This window comes from Podarcis muralis, chromosome 7, assembly GCF_964188315.1.
Source record: "Podarcis muralis chromosome 7, rPodMur119.hap1.1, whole genome shotgun sequence".
Classification (NCBI taxonomy): Eukaryota; Metazoa; Chordata; class Lepidosauria; order Squamata; family Lacertidae; genus Podarcis; species Podarcis muralis.
The window spans coordinates 439,814-454,881 of record NC_135661.1 but is presented as its reverse complement, the minus strand read 5'-3'; the positions used below and the strand labels follow the sequence as shown (position 1 = coordinate 454,881).

The 15,068-nt window shown below is 52.8% G+C and overlaps 1 protein-coding gene across 2 annotated transcripts in view; it reads right to left on the bottom strand.

Annotated features, from left to right (window-relative positions):
- Nucleotides 1-15,068, bottom strand: part of PLOD1 (procollagen-lysine,2-oxoglutarate 5-dioxygenase 1) — a 42,963-nt gene that overhangs the window by 18,201 nt on the left and 9,694 nt on the right. For both annotated transcript variants that reach the window (XM_077930957.1, XM_028741611.2), the window contains exons 5-10: nucleotides 13,252-13,364; nucleotides 12,707-12,770; nucleotides 5,146-5,243; nucleotides 4,340-4,441; nucleotides 948-1,079; nucleotides 677-798 (exon numbers count right to left, since the gene is read on the bottom strand). In XM_077930957.1, the coding sequence (XP_077787083.1) occupies nucleotides 677-798; nucleotides 948-1,079; nucleotides 4,340-4,441; nucleotides 5,146-5,243; nucleotides 12,707-12,770; nucleotides 13,252-13,364 (631 nt within the window). The remainder of the gene's footprint in view (nucleotides 1-676; nucleotides 799-947; nucleotides 1,080-4,339; nucleotides 4,442-5,145; nucleotides 5,244-12,706; nucleotides 12,771-13,251; nucleotides 13,365-15,068) is intronic.

Genomic DNA, 15,068 nt, shown 5'->3' with positions numbered 1-15,068 from the left:
ATGGCTGGTTCAAGAGGTTTTAAAGGGCAGATACTATAAAGAGTCACTGTCTATACCTTAGCGATCTCTCACCAGCAAACAAAAGGTCAGAAGCGTTACAGCATCAGGAGAGATAAAAAGGTAAAGGGACCCCAGACAATTAGGTCCAGTCGTGGCCGACTCTGGGGTTGCGATGCTCATCTCGCTTTACTGGCCGAGGGAGCCGGCGTACAGCTTCTGGGTCATGTGGCCAGCATGACTAAGCTGCTTCTGGCGAACCAGAGCATGGAAACACCGTTTACCTTCCCGCCGGAGTGGTACCTATTTATCTACTTGCACTTTGACGTGCTTTCGAACTGCTAGGTTGGCAGGAGCAGGGACCGAGCAACGGGAGCTCACGCCGTCATGGGGATTTGAGCTGCCGACCTTCTGATCGGCAAGTACTAGGCTCAGTGGTTTAACCCACAGCGCCACCCGCGTCCCTTTTATCAGGAGAGATAGTGTGGTATAATTATTAAGAGTATTGGGCTAGGACCTGGGAGGCCCGGGTTCAAATCCCCACTCGGACATGAAGCTTACTGGGTGACCACTCTCAGCCTCGCCTACCTCACAGGGTTGTTGTGGGGAGAGAATGAGGGGGCCAGGAGAACAATGTGTGCCACCTTGAGCTTAATAATAATAATAATAATTGGCTTACATGCCCATGTTCCGGCCATCAGCATTCTCCACATGGTCATCCGGCCCAACCACTTTGACAGAGCGGTATTCTTGCCCGTGTTCGTTCACAAACTCCTCTACCTGGTCGAGGTGATGCTCCTCCTGGACACAACAACACACAGCAGAACGCCTTATGCCAGAGCTATGGCTGGTCTGGTGAAAACAGCCACACTCACCGGCTGAGAGCTTAAAGGAGCAAAGGCTTCTGGGAGGCGAATGGCCCTCCCTAAGGATGGGACGAAGGTGCTCACCCGATTGTGGATGAAAAGCTGGATCCGTTTCTTGGGGTAGCGCAGCTTCCGCAGGCGCTGGAAGAACGGGGTGAGGAACGGGGTGGGCTGCTCGACAAAGATGCCAATCAGGACCACAGGCAGCACATCCTCCTGCGTTCAGGTACGAGGGGCGAAAAGACAAGAATACATAAATAAGACGAGACAGACCAAGACAGCCAGCTGTGATGGGCAACCTATGCTTTCAGATAAGAATGTCAACATATGCTGGATCAGGTCGAAGGCTTGCTTCAGCAATAGGGAGCCCCTTTCAGCCTGAGGGCCACATTCTCTTCTGGGCAACATTTTGGGGGCCAGATACCAGCGGTGGGCAGGGCCAGAGGCAAAAGTGGGCGGAGTGACGAGTGTGAATTTTACTTTTCTACAGTGGGTTAGTTTCTACACACAAACCGCTCTGTCCTCCGTCCAGACAAGAAAGAGGTATTGATCAGGGTTCGAGGATGCATGTTCTCTGCTCTGGGCCATTACTGGGGTCCAAAGATTACACACATGAAGGTGATGGATGGCTTGTGAAGGACCCTAAGTAAGAGGCAGGCAGGGAAGGGAAGATCTCCCAGGGTGGGAGGGTGGGGGAAGAAAGGAAAGTTCCCAGGTGAGAGCTGGAAGGGTCCACCTCTTTCTGTGTGAGAACTGCCTTTGAGAGCGGACCCTGCATTTTCTTTTCTCTTTTTGTTTTTATTTAGAATCATGGAATCACAGAACTGTAGATTTGGAAGGGATCACGTTGGGCCCCTACTCCAACCACCCACAATGCAGGATTTTTTTAACCCAATGTGGGGCTCAAACCCACAGCCCTGAGATGAAGAGCCTCATGCTCTACCAACTGAGCCATCCAGTTTGATCCAAATAGCAACTGGATAGCAAAGCTAATTTCCTTTCTCTTCTTGTATTATGAAAGAGCTTCAATAAAATCTCTCTTTCAAATCAGAACCAGTGAAGGCAGTGAAGGTCCTGTGTGAGTGCCTGGAGGCGGTTGGAGGTTGGATGGCGGCTAACAGATTGAGGTTGAATCCTGACAAGACAGAAGTACTGTTTTGGGGGGACAGGAGGTGGGCAGGTGTGGGGGATTCCCTGGTCTGGAATGGGGTAACTGTGCCCCTGAAGGACCAGGTGCGCAGCCTGGGAGTCATTTTGGACTCACAGCTGTCCATGGAGGCACAGGTCAAATCTGTGTCCAGGGCAGCTGTTTACCAGCTCCATCTGGTACGTAGGCTGAGACCCTATCTGCCCGCGGACTGTCTCGCCAGAGTGGTGCATGCTCTGGTTATCTCCCGCTTGGATTACTGCAATGCACTCTACGTGGGGCTACCTTTGAAGGTGACCCAGAAACTACAACTAATCCAGAACACGGCAGCTAGACTGGTGACTGGGAGCGGCCGCAGAGACCACATAACACCGGTCTTGAAAGACCTACATTGGCTCCCAGTATGTTTCCGAGCACAATTCAAAGTGTTGGTGCTGACTTTAAAGCCCTAAATGGCCTTGGTCCAGTATATCTGAAGGAGCGTCTCCACCCCCATCGTTCTGCCCGGACGCTGAGGTCCAGCGCAGAGGGCCTTCTGGCGGTTCCCTCATTGCGAGAAGCAAAGCTACAGGGAACCAGGCAGAGGGCCTTCTCGGTAGTGGCGCCCGCCCTGTGGAACGCCGTCCCATCAGATGTCAAAGCGATAAACAACTACCTGACATTCAGAAGACATCTTAAGGCAGCCCTGTTCAGGGAAGTTTTTAATGTGTGATATTTTAGGGTATTTTTGGTTTCTATGGAAGCCGCCCAGAGTGGCTGGGGAGGCCCAGCCAGATGGGCGGGGTATAAATAATAAATTATTATTATTATTATTATTATTATTATTATTATTATTATTATTATTATTATTATTGGGGGAAAGGAAGAAATGCACTGGGCTAAAGCAACCTCGCTACATTTTAAGCCACTTAAAGTAGGAAATGTGACGCGGGTGGCACTGTGGGTTAAACCACAGAGCCTAGGACTTGCCGGTCAGAAGGTCGGCAGTTCGAATCCTTGTGACGGGCTGAGCTCCCGTTGCTCGGCCCCTGCTTCTGCCAACCTAGCGGTTTGAAAGCACGTCAAAGTGCCAGTAGTTAAATAGGTACTGCTCCGGCGGGAAGGTAAACGGCGTTTCCGTGCACTGCTCTGGTTCGCCAGAAGCGGCTTAGTCATGTTGGCCACATGACCCGGAAGCCACATGACCCGGAAGCCTCGGCCAATAAAGCGAGATGAGCGCTGCAACCCCAGAGTCGGCCACGACTGGACCTAATGGTCAGGGGTCCCTTTACCTTTAAAGTAGGAAAGGATGCATTTCAAGTGAAGCACAATAACTCAATGGGGGTGTGAAGGAGAGGACGGGCGTGTGGCCTGGAAATACGGGGTGCAGCCAGATGTTTCTGATTGTAATACTGTCCTTTATACAACTTTGCAATACTGGTTATGAGAGTGTGGCTTATAAGTATCAAAATAAATAAATTAAAACTAAGAGAGAGGTTCCGGTGATCCACTTGAGGCCCCTGGAGGTGAGGTTCCCCATCCAGGTTCCAGAATCCTATTTCTAACATTGGCCAACTAGGTACAGTGGTATCTCGGGTGAAGTACTTAATTCGTTCTGGAGGTCCGTTCTTAACCTGAAACTGTTCTTAACCTGAAGCACCACTTAAGCTAATGGGGCCTCCTCCTGCTGCTGTGCCGCCGGAGCACAATTTCTGTTCTCATCCTGAAGCAAAGTTCTTAACCTGAGGTACTATTTCTGGGTTAGCGGAGTCTGTAACCTGAAGCGTATGTAACCTGAAGCATATGTAACCTGAGGTACCACTGTACTTCTAGGAAACTCACCAGCACAACATGAAGGCAACAGACCAGGAACTGGGTGCCATGGGGACTACACCAGCTCCTATCAGCCCAAGCCAGCAGGGCCACCGGTCAGGGATGATGGGAACTGTTGCCCAGCAAAATTGGGAGGACCACAGCTTTCCCATTCTTCCATCACAAGAAGGCAAGAGTCGCAACGGGGATAGCTAGCGGGCAGTGACGGCAAGTGATGGCCTCATCCCAGGAAGGAGAACCTGTAGCCTACAATGCCCTGCTGGGACTCCAGCTTGCACCAGCCCCAACCAGAATGGGCAATGGCTGGGAATGGGGATGGTGGGAGTTTTAGCAGAGGTAGCTAGGCGCAGCTATGGCAAGAGACATAGCTCAGCAAGTGGAGAATGTATGTGACTCTCTGGTTGTTGTCCAACTCCCACCAGCCAGCACAGCTGATGAACAAGGCATGATGGGAGTTGGAGTCCGAAACAGGGCCCACAGGTATCCCAGCCACCCCAGCAAGCCAGCTGGTCCTTACTTTCAGGTCTGCGAGGCTCTTCAAGCTTTCGTTGCAAACCGTGCAGCCCGTCTCAAAGGTCCAGGTCCGTGGGATGTAGTTCCCCAGGTAGTTCAGCTGCAGCTTTTGAGGAGAGAGAAAGATTCCCAGATCCTTAGTCGCAAAGCTGGAACAGAAACACTCGCTTTGCTCTGTTAAGTCTGCAAGCGAGGACATCTTTCCTTCTAGTCTAAGAACACAAAACTGGATCGTTCCAAAGGCCCATCTTGTTCTCAAAGTGGCTGCCCAGGTGCTCAAAAATAGAAGTCTGCAAGCGGGGCCCGAGTTCAAGAAGCGCTCTCCCCTCCTTGGGACACTTTAGAGAAAAGGCGAGCGAGAGGCGAGATGGGAGAAGTTTACAGAATTATGCATGGCATGGAGAGAAAAAGTTTTTTCTCCCTCTCTTGTGACACTAGAAATCACAGCCGATGGTTCAGGACAGATGAAGTCCTTCTTCCCACAGTGCAGGGTTAAACTGTGGAACTCACTGCCACAGGAGGCAGTGGTGGCCACGCACCTGGATGGCTTTAAAAGAGGATCAGGCAAATTCATGGAGGAGGATAGGGCTTTTGATGGCTCCGAGCCACGATGGCTCTGCTTCCACCGTCAGATGCTTCTGAATGCCAATTGACGGAAACCACAGGAGAGGAGAGAGCTCTTGTGGTCAGATCATGCTTGAGGGTTTCCCACAGGTCAGCCACTGTGAGGCTAGATGGGCCACTGACCTGATCCAGCAGCTAGGCTCTGTTTAGGTCCCTATGGTTCTGGAACATCCTGGCTGGCCTTACCTTGGTGGGGCCGTTGCCATGAATGACAACCGCGAGGGTGTCAAATGCGAGGTTCCGTGCTCTCACGCGCCCGTTCTCAAACTTCAGGACCACCTCATCTTAAAAAAAAAGAGGGAGAGAACAGAAGGGAACAATGAACTACCATGCTTTTCCATGTACAGTGGAACCTTTGGTTACGTACTAAATTTGTTCCGGAGGTCCGTTCTTAACCTGAAACTGTGCTTAACCTGAAGCACCACTTTAGCTAATGGGGCCTCCCGCTGCCACCGCGCTGCCAGAGCACGATTTCTGTTCTCATCCTGAAGCAAAGTTCTTAAACTGAAGCACTATTTCTGGGTTAGTGGAGTCTGTAACTGAAGCGTTTGCAACCTGAAGCGTATGTGTCAGAGACTGCCTCCAGGTCCCAGCTCACAGAAGACCAACGCTAGCCAGCAGAACTGTACAAAAGTCTTTATTGAAGTTTAGTTCCCATTTTCAAGCCCTAGCGTGCGTCTCTACGTCTAGACCCTAGACCAGCGAAGCCTCGTCTGAGTCTCCGCCCCCTGTACACCAGTTTAAGACTCTAGCCTTACTCCACCTTCTTCGTTTCTCCTTCCGCCTCTGGGTCCTACTACCCCCCGGGGTGCCTTCCTTCCTGGACGCCTCGGATGCGGACCCCTCGGACTCCTCCCCCTCTCTTCGGCGGGCTTTGGGACCCGGCTCCCTCTCCGGGCTGCTCATTGCGCCACCCTCTTGTACATTTGAACTTGGCGCGCGCGCGCTGCCCCTGACCTTCCTTTTGACCGTTTCCTCGCTCTCTGATGCAGGCGTGGCTAACCCTGACTCATGTCCTTCCGCTGACGGAAAGCTGCCTGCTGCCGATGCCTGGGGCTCCTCCCCCCTACTGCTCTCCGGTGGGGAAGCTGGTCCCGATTTCCAGCTGCTGCTCTCTGAGTCCCCTCTGGCCCCTCCTTCCTGAGGTGTTCCCTCTGGCAACCCCCTAGCTCTGACCACGGGAGCTCCTTTCTGTGAATCCTCTGATTCGCTGGAGAGACTTAGAGACCTCGGACGGCTATCATCGCTGACCTCTCCCTCGGATTCCTCTCCCTCGGTCTCTAATTCCTCCCTTTCCTGTCCCTCTGCTCCTGAACCCCTGACATCCATCCCCCCCTCGAAGCCCCCCTTCCCCCCTCCCCTCCTTCCGGTGTGGGTACTGGGTGCTCCGTCGTAGCGGGGGTGCGTGCAGGATACAGTTCGTCCCCCATGTACTCGTCGACGTCGCTCTCCTCTGCTTCCATCTCTCTGCCTCCTCGCTCGAACCCCACGTCTTCCCCCAACACGTCCATGTCCGTCTCGCCCCCCTCCCCCTCTTCGGGTGGTCCCTGCCAAGGACCCCTCAGCCACTTCCTGCGCCACTGCTCCTCTTGTCGATCGTCCCACCAATAAGAGCGGTCTGAGGCAGACCCCGGTGGCGAACCCACCTGGGAGATCGTGACTGGGGCCTGTTCCTCGTCCGAGGCGAACCCCTGGAATGTGCTGGCTGAAAGAGTGGGTGTGAAGAGCCAGTTGTCGAAATACTCGGCTGGCATGGGCCTGTGTGGGAGGAGGGCATGAAACTCCTCTTTGAGCAGAGGCTCCTCTAAAGCATAGTCCGGTACCCAGCTGTTGGCACTGGCCGGGGTACCCTCTCTGGCTAGGAGATATTCTACTCCCTCTTCCCCCCATCTCGAGTCTAAAATCTCTGTGACCTCGTTGATGTGCCCCCTCCTTGGCGACCCCCCCTTTCTGGGCCCTTCTCTGAGCGGGTCTGGTGCTGTGTCTGGCTCCTGAAATCTATGAGGTGCTTTGTAGGGCGTGAGCACCGATCTATGGAACACCGGATGCATTCTGGAACCCTCCGGAAGAGCCAACCGGAAGGCCACTGGATTGACCTGTGCCTGGACTTGGTAAGGTCCTAGCTGCTTATGTCCTAGCTTCTTCTTCGCTAACGATCTGGTCGGCACTGCTTGCGCTGCTAACCAGACCCAGTCTCCCACCTGTATGTCTTCCCCAACTCTTCTGTGTCTGTCGGCCTGCACTTTGTATGCGTGTTTTGCTAGTTCTAACTGCCTCCTGAGTTGTTCGTGGACTTCCTGCAGCTCCGACGCTAAGGCTTCCGCTGCCTGTGGCTCCCCCTCCCCCACTCTCTCTAAACTCGGGAAGGTTCTGGGATGCCTCCCGTTGTTGGCGAAGAACGGCGTCACCCCCGTCGACACGTGCTTCGTGTTGTTGTAAGCGAACTCGGCGAGTGGCAGGTAGTCCACCCATGTCGTGGGCTGCTGATTGGCGTAGCATCTCAGGTACTGTTGCATGATGGCGTTGACCCTCTCCGCTTGCCCGTTGGTCTGTGGGTGTCTCGCCGACGCCAAATTGACTTTGACGTTCAGAATGCCCATCAGCTTCTGCCAGAAGTTCGAGATGAACTGTCGCCCCCGGTCGGAGAGAATCGACCGTGGCAGACCGTGGACTTTGAACACGTGGTCTATGAACAGTTTGGCGGTCTGCTCTGCCGTGGCTACCTTCGCACACGGAATGAAGTGTGCCATCTTAGTAAACATGTCCACCACCACTAGCACTGCTGTCTTTCCCCTCGAGCTGGGCAGATCCGTGACGAAGTCCAGGGCCACCCTCTCCCACGGTTCAGACGGTGTCTGCAGCGGTTCCAGTAGTCCCGCCGGCGGTTTGTGAACTGACTTGGCCCTTTGGCAGGTGTCACATCTCGAGACGTAATCCGCTACCTCCCCCCGCATCTTGGGCCACCAAAAGTCTCTCGCTACTAGTTCGACAGTCTTTTCTTTGCCAAAGTGCCCGGCGGTGGGAGCGTCGTGTAGCTGCTGCAGTACCCTTGCGCGGAGGTCGTCTCCCGGCACGTAGAGTGCGCCCTTGTGGAGGAGCAACCCATCGCGTATCTGGAACTCGTCGGCCTTCGCTGTGCCCCTGTGCACCTCCTCCATCTTGGCCTGTGCGAAGGGGTCTTCCCGCAGCGCGCGACGTACGGCGTCCAGGTCCACGGTTGCCGACGCGCATGCCCACGCTTCCGGTGCGAAAATGTGCTTGGCCGCCGACGGTGCCGCTTCCTCAAGGTATTGCGGCTTTCTGGACAATGCATCCGCCATCACGTTGTTGTCGCCTGGAATGTGCTCTATCTTGAAGTCGAAGTCCGCGAAGAACTCTGCCCATCTGATGTGTCTCTGGTTGAGGAACCTAGCCGTGCGCCAGTACTCCAGATTCTTGTGGTCCGTGTGGACCTGCACTGTGTGTCTGGCTCCGATAAGGAAGTGCCGCCATGCCTTGAACGCTGCATGTATGGCTAGCAACTCCCTGTCCCAGATGGTATAATTCTGCTCCGACTTGCTGAGCTTCCTCGAGTAGAAGGCGCACGGCCTCCAGTCCCCCTGCTGGTCTTGTTGCAACAGGACAGCTCCCACGGCTCTGTCTGAGGCGTCTGTCTCCACCCTCATGGGTCTGCTGGGATTCACATGCAGCAGCTGCTCTTCGGACGCGAAGAGACGCTTGAGTTTCTGAAAGGACTGCTCCGCTTGCTCCGTCCAGATGAATTTCTTCTTCTTGGAGCTGAACGTGTCGGTGATGGCCATTGTCTGCATGGCAAATCCCTTGATGAACTTGCGGTAAAAGTTGGCAAAGCCGACAAACCGCTGGACTTCCTTCCGATTGCGTGGGCTTTTCCAGTCCAAAACTGCGCGAACCTTGGCGCTGTCCATGGCGAGCCCCTTGTCCGACAACTTGTAGCCCAGGAAATCCACCTCCGTCACGTCGAACTGGCACTTCTCCAGCTTGGCGTACAGCCTGTGCTCCTTCAGTCTCTGCAGAACTTCCCTGACATCCCTCTCGTGCGCCTCTCGCGATTCCGAAAAAATCAGGATGTCGTCCAGGAAGCATACGCACTTCTTGTAAAGGAGCCCCGCCAGCACATGATGCATAAAGGCTTGGAAACAGTGAGAGCCATTTTGTAATCCGAAGGGCATAACTCTGTATTCGTAGGTGCCCAGTGGCGTGAACATGGCCGTCTTCCACTCGTCGCCTTCGCGCATGCGAATCAGGTTGTACGCCCCTCGTAGATCCAACTTGGTGAAAACGCGTCCTTTCCGCACCGTCGCGAGCAGGTCGTCTATCTTGGGCATGGGGAAGGCTGAGGGCTTGGTTTTCGAGTTTAAAATTCGATAGTCCACCACCAGCCTCTTTTGGGGCGTGTCCCGCTTCTTCACAAAGAATACTGGACTGCCCCCCACCGCTTTTGACTCCCGGATGAACCCGCGCTTCAAATTGTGATCTATGAACTCCCTGAGTTCCTGCAGTTCATCCTCAGACATGGAGTACAGTTTCCCAGTTGGCAGCGTCGCCCCCGGCAGGAGGTCAATCTTGCAGTCATAGGGTCTGTGAGGAGGTAGCTTGTCCGCCTCCTTCTCGCAGAATACCTCCAAAAACTCCGCATACTTGAGGGGTACTGCTTGCAGCGTGCCCAACTGTAACTGCGGGTCTTCCTCTTCCCCTTCTGGGCTGGGTATAATGCAGTGTTCCGCACAGTAGGAGGAGCCAAAAGTCAGTTGGCACTGGTACCAAGCCAATGCTGGGCTGTGCCGGTGCAGCCAACTCATGCCTAATACTACAGGCGTGTCCGACAGTTGGGTGACATTGAAGCTGATGACCTCCCGGTGATTCCCAATTTGCATCACCATCAGCGGCGTCTGCTGTACCACCTGCCCCCCTAGCAGTTCCCTGCCATCCACCGTGACAACCTTCAGGGGCAGCGTGGCTGGCAGTAACGCTACGTTGTGTTGTTGAATGAACTCCAGTCCTATAAAGTCTGCATTACTGCCAGAGTCAATTGTAATAGGCACTTCTAAGGTGAGTCCATTGGGCAGCTGGAGCGATGCGGTGAGCTGCACCACTGGTTTGGGCGGGAGGGGGTCTGTGGGCTGCAAAATCTCTGGGGACTTCCTCACTGACTCGTCTGGCTGGGCCCCAGTGCCTCTGTTTCCAGCCAGACTCCGTCGTTTCCCTGCTGTGGTTCTCTCTGCTGAGTTGTTTCCAGTACTGTCACTGAAGCTGCAGTGTGCTTGTGGAGCCTCTGGGGACACTCTTTCGCCATGTGCTGTCCACTATCACATATATAGCACTTCCTGTTCCCTCTAGGCAGCTTCGGTTTGACTGCTCCCGGTGTTAAGGCTCTGGTAGCTGAGTGAGCCCTAGCACCGCCAATCTCCACCTGCTCTTCGCCCCCTTCCTGTGGAGGCGTGGACTGCGCACGCGCTGCATCTCTGGGCAAGAGGGGGGGCACTCTCGCTGGTGTGCGTCCCCAACGCCCTTCTTCTTTGCTCCATGGGCGTTCTTCCTGCCTCACCCCAATCGATAGCGCTCTTTCAACCACTTGCTGAGTGGTTGTGGGTCTCTCTCCCCGTGCCATCTCCTCCTTGATCTGTGGGCTCAATCCCTCCAAAAAAAGGTCTCTAACTGGCGGAGAATCCTTATCCCAATTCAGCGCGTTGACCAATGCAAAAAACCGGGAATGATACTGCCTTACGCTGGCTTTCCCTTGTCTTAGCCCAAATATGTCTTTCCGGGCAATGTCAATGTCTATGTTTGATAAGAAACAGGAATCCATTGCCTTAATGAATGCATTTGCGCTTTGGAGCGCTGGATCCTTATCCCTCCACAGATTGCGCAGCCATGCTTTCGCGTCCCCATGCAAATGGGACAAGATAAACCCCACTTTCTCTTGCTCATCTCTAAAGTCTCTATCCAACAGCTGCAGCGCAAACAGCACGTCTGCTCGGAAATTGGGGTACTGCTGCAAATTCCCATCAAAATAAGATACAATGCTGCCTCCTCTCTTCCCCAACCCAATCCCCTCGGATCTGGGTCCCGGTAGCCCCTGCTTCGCAAGCCCTTCCAACCTGGCTTGAAGATCTTTGCAGGAAGCCGCCGCTTCTTCCTCTCTCTTCCTGGATGCGAACATTTCAGCGCTGAGTTGTGTCACCGCTTCTTGCAGGGAAGCTATTTTCTGTTCTGTAGTCATCTCGCCTGACTTTTGTGAGCTCGCAAGGCACCAGTCTTCTGCCCTCCCTGCCTCGCTCCCGTAGCGATGCTTGAGGCGAAGAAAACCGATGAAAATGTGAGACGAGGCTTACTGTCAGAGACTGCCTCCAGGTCCCAGCTCACAGAAGACCAACGCTAGCCAGCAGAACTGTACAAAAGTCTTTATTGAAGTTTAGTTCCCATTTTCAAGCCCTAGCGTGCGTCTCTACGTCTAGACCCTAGACCAGCGAAGCCTCGTCTGAGTCTCCGCCCCCTGTACACCAGTTTAAGACTCTAGCCTTACTCCACCTTCTTCGTTTCTCCTTCCGCCTCTGGGTCCTACTACCCCCCGGGGTGCCTTCCTTCCTGGACGCCTCGGATGCGGACCCCTCGGACTCCTCCCCCTCTCTTCGGCGGGCTTTGGGACCCGGCTCCCTCTCCGGGCTGCTCATTGCGCCACCCTCTTGTACATTTGAACTTGGCGCTCGCGCGCTGCCCCTGACCTTCCTTTTGACCGTTTCCTCGCTCTCTGATGCAGGCGTGGCTAACCCTGACTCATGTCCTTCCGCTGACGGAAAGCTGCCTGCTGCCGATGCCTGGGGCTCCTCCCCCCTACTGCTCTCCAGTGGGGAAGCTGGTCCCGATTTCCAGCTGCTGCTCTCTGAGTCCCCTCTGGCCCCTCCTTCCTGAGGTGTTCCCTCTGGCAACCCCCTAGCTCTGATCACGGGAGCCCCTTTCTGTGAATCCTCTGATTCGCTGGAGAGACTTAGAGACCTCGGACGGCTATCATCGCTGACCTCTCCCTCGGATTCCTCTCCCTCGGTCTCTAATTCCTCCCTTTCCTGTCCCTCTGCTCCTGAACCCCTGACAGTATGTAACCCGAGGTACCACTGTAGTTATTTCCGCACTTGCTGATTATGACAAAAACATCAAAACAATATGAAGAAATAAGTGATTAATTGTGTATCGGTTGTTGACTTCTTTTAAAAAAAGAAACAAAATAAAACACAATGTTTTGAGAGAGTAACAATCACCTACACCCCCTACGATCTAGTTTTGGTTCCTGCCATAGCCTTAGGCAAAGTTTTTTGTAGCTACTTGCATCAAAAGCTCAGCCAAAACCTGCTTTTGTTCAGGGCATGCAGAGATCAGGGCAGCCAGAAGGATATGGATTAAGAAACTTCCACAATGCCTGACTGCAACTTTGCAAGATGACTTAAGAGGTTGAAGCCAACTACTTACAGCAGCCCCACTGAAAATAATGGAACTAAGTTAGTCATGCCCACTCATTTCAAAGGGTCCATTCATTTATTACCATTTATATCCCGTCCTTCCTTCTGAAAGCGCCCAGGACAGCAAGCACTTTTTAAAATTATCAAATAAAATCATTTAACTCCCTGTCAACAGGCAGGGAGTTTCACTGTTAAAAACCTGACTCCTCACAAACCCCAGAACTGAGGTTGCAGAAATGCAAGACACTTCTCCATCTCCTTTCACAGATGCTCACCTAGGGCTCCATTCAGATTTTGAAATATCCGACACCTGTGATCCAAAGTGATATTGATGTTCGTCTATGGGGGAGACAAAATAGAAATCACATTATCGTAAGAGCTGGAAAAGGGGTTTTGAAAGGCCATGAAGCCTGGCTCTTCTCTCTAAAGGTAGAGCAAAATGTCTGTTTACACCAGACAGGTACAAATCGTGGACCACCAAGTCATTTCAATACTGTCCACTTATGGGTGGTGGATTTTTAAATTTGAAAAGAGCTCCAGCAAAGGAACAACTTTCAGCTCCCTCCTGTTCCTTAGAAGCCTTATCCATCCCACACCTGACATCCTTGTGGGCCGAATGATGAGCAGCCTGGTGGCCAAGTTTGGCTGACGGGCCACAGGTTCCCAAACAAGTAGCTTTATTTCATTACATATAGGTAATTTAGGGGTTGTTTGAGCACCCAATAGCTTGTTTTATGTAAATTTTTAAAAATAAAAATTTATATAAAATTTGGCACACATTGGCACACATGCACGCAACTTCTCTGCACCCTGAATTTACCCGTTTTTCTGGATCCAAGAAGACTTTCGTATAAAACAGCTGGTCGCTATCACTGTCAAGACCCTCCCAATCTGCTACAAGCTTGTAGAGGTGTGAAGCGTAGCCTATGAACCCTGTCAGGAAGAGAGAGAAACGGAGAAAGAATTAACTTTCCCTTTTTTGCCTTCAAGGTCAAGAAACATTCCAGGCCACATTAAATACCTAAACGCAAGTGTCAACAACTCTGGTTTCTAAAGAATAAGAAATACTGTATTTTTCGCTCCATAAGATGCACCAGACCATAAGGCACACCTAGTTTTTGGAGGAGGAAAACAAGAAAACAAATATTCTGAATCCCAGAAGCCAGAACAGCAAGAGGGATTCTGGCTTCTGGGATAGCCTCTGGCTGTTCTGTCTTCTGGGATAGCCATGCACAGCCTCTCCTGGGCAGCGGGCAGAAGCCAAGAGAGGCGCTTCGCTGAAGGGGCGCTGCGCAGAGAGCGAGAGCTGCGCAGCGCCCCTTCAGTCAAGCGGGAGGAGAAACAGAAGGAGCCCCTTCTGTTCCTCCTCCAGCTTCGCAGGAGAGGCGCTGTGCAGAGAGGGAGAGCTGCGCAGCACCCCTTCAGAGAAGCGGGAAGGGGAACAGAAGGCGCTCCGTTCCTCCTCCCGCTTCACTGAAGGGGCGCTGCGCAGCTCTCCCTCTCTGCGCAGTGCCATTCGCTCCATAAGACGCACTAACATTTCCCCTTACTTTTTAGGAGGAAAAAAGTGCGTCTTATGGAGCGAAAAATACAGTAAGTTCATGTTGATCTGCAAGAGAAGTGTGCATAAGAACATAAGAAGTGCCTTCAGCTGGATCAGGCCAATGGCCCATCTAGGCCAGCCTCTGGTTCTCACAGTGGCCAGCTAGATGCCTCTGGGAAGCCCTCAAGGAGGACCTGCGCACAAGAGCCCTCTCCCCTGTGATTTCTCATGGTGTTCGGAAGCATTGCTGCCTCTGATTGTGCAGGCAGAGCATAGCCATTGTGGTTAGTAGCCATCAATAGTTCTCTACTCATCCATGAATTTGTCCAATCCTCTTTTAAAGCCATCTAGGTTGCTAGACATTGGGACGTGGGTGGCGCTGTGGGTTAAACCGCAGAGCCTAGGGCTTGCCGATCAGAAGGTTGGCGGTTCGAATCCCTGCGACGGGGTGAGCTCCCGTTGCTCGGTCCCTGCTCCTGCCCACCTAGCAGTTCGAAGGCACGTCAAAGTGCAAGTAGATAAATAGGTACCGCTCTGGCGGGAAGGTAAAAGGCATTTCCGTGCGCTGCTTTGGTTCTCTAGAAGCGGCTTAATCATGCTGGCCACATGACCCGGAAGCTGTACACCGGGTCCCTCGGCCAATAAAGTGAGATGGGCACCGCAACCCCAGAGTCGGCCACGATTGGACCTAATGGTCAGGGGTCCCTTTACCTTTACTAGGTTGCTAGACATCACTGCCTCCTGTGGAGCCAGTTCCATGCAGACCTCAGTGCTATGCAGAACTCTTCATCATTGAGCAGAAGTGTGTGTTTTTTTAAGAAGTCTGAAAAGGGACTACTACCTAAAGTAATTAAGAATCATTGCTTTTTTAAAAAAAAAAAAGCCTACATCTTTCTCAGGGTAGAAGCACATCCCAGACTTACCTCGCTTTTGGTTCTGCTTAGACAAGGCGTTCTGTGTTAACTGGAAATGTTCTATTTCTGTATTAGATGGCTGAAGGAAATGTATATCCCTTCAGCCATTTTGCAGTTGTAGCTGCACAACGAAGGATCAAGTAATGATTATTTAGTTCAGGGAGAAGACAGTATCCTTTG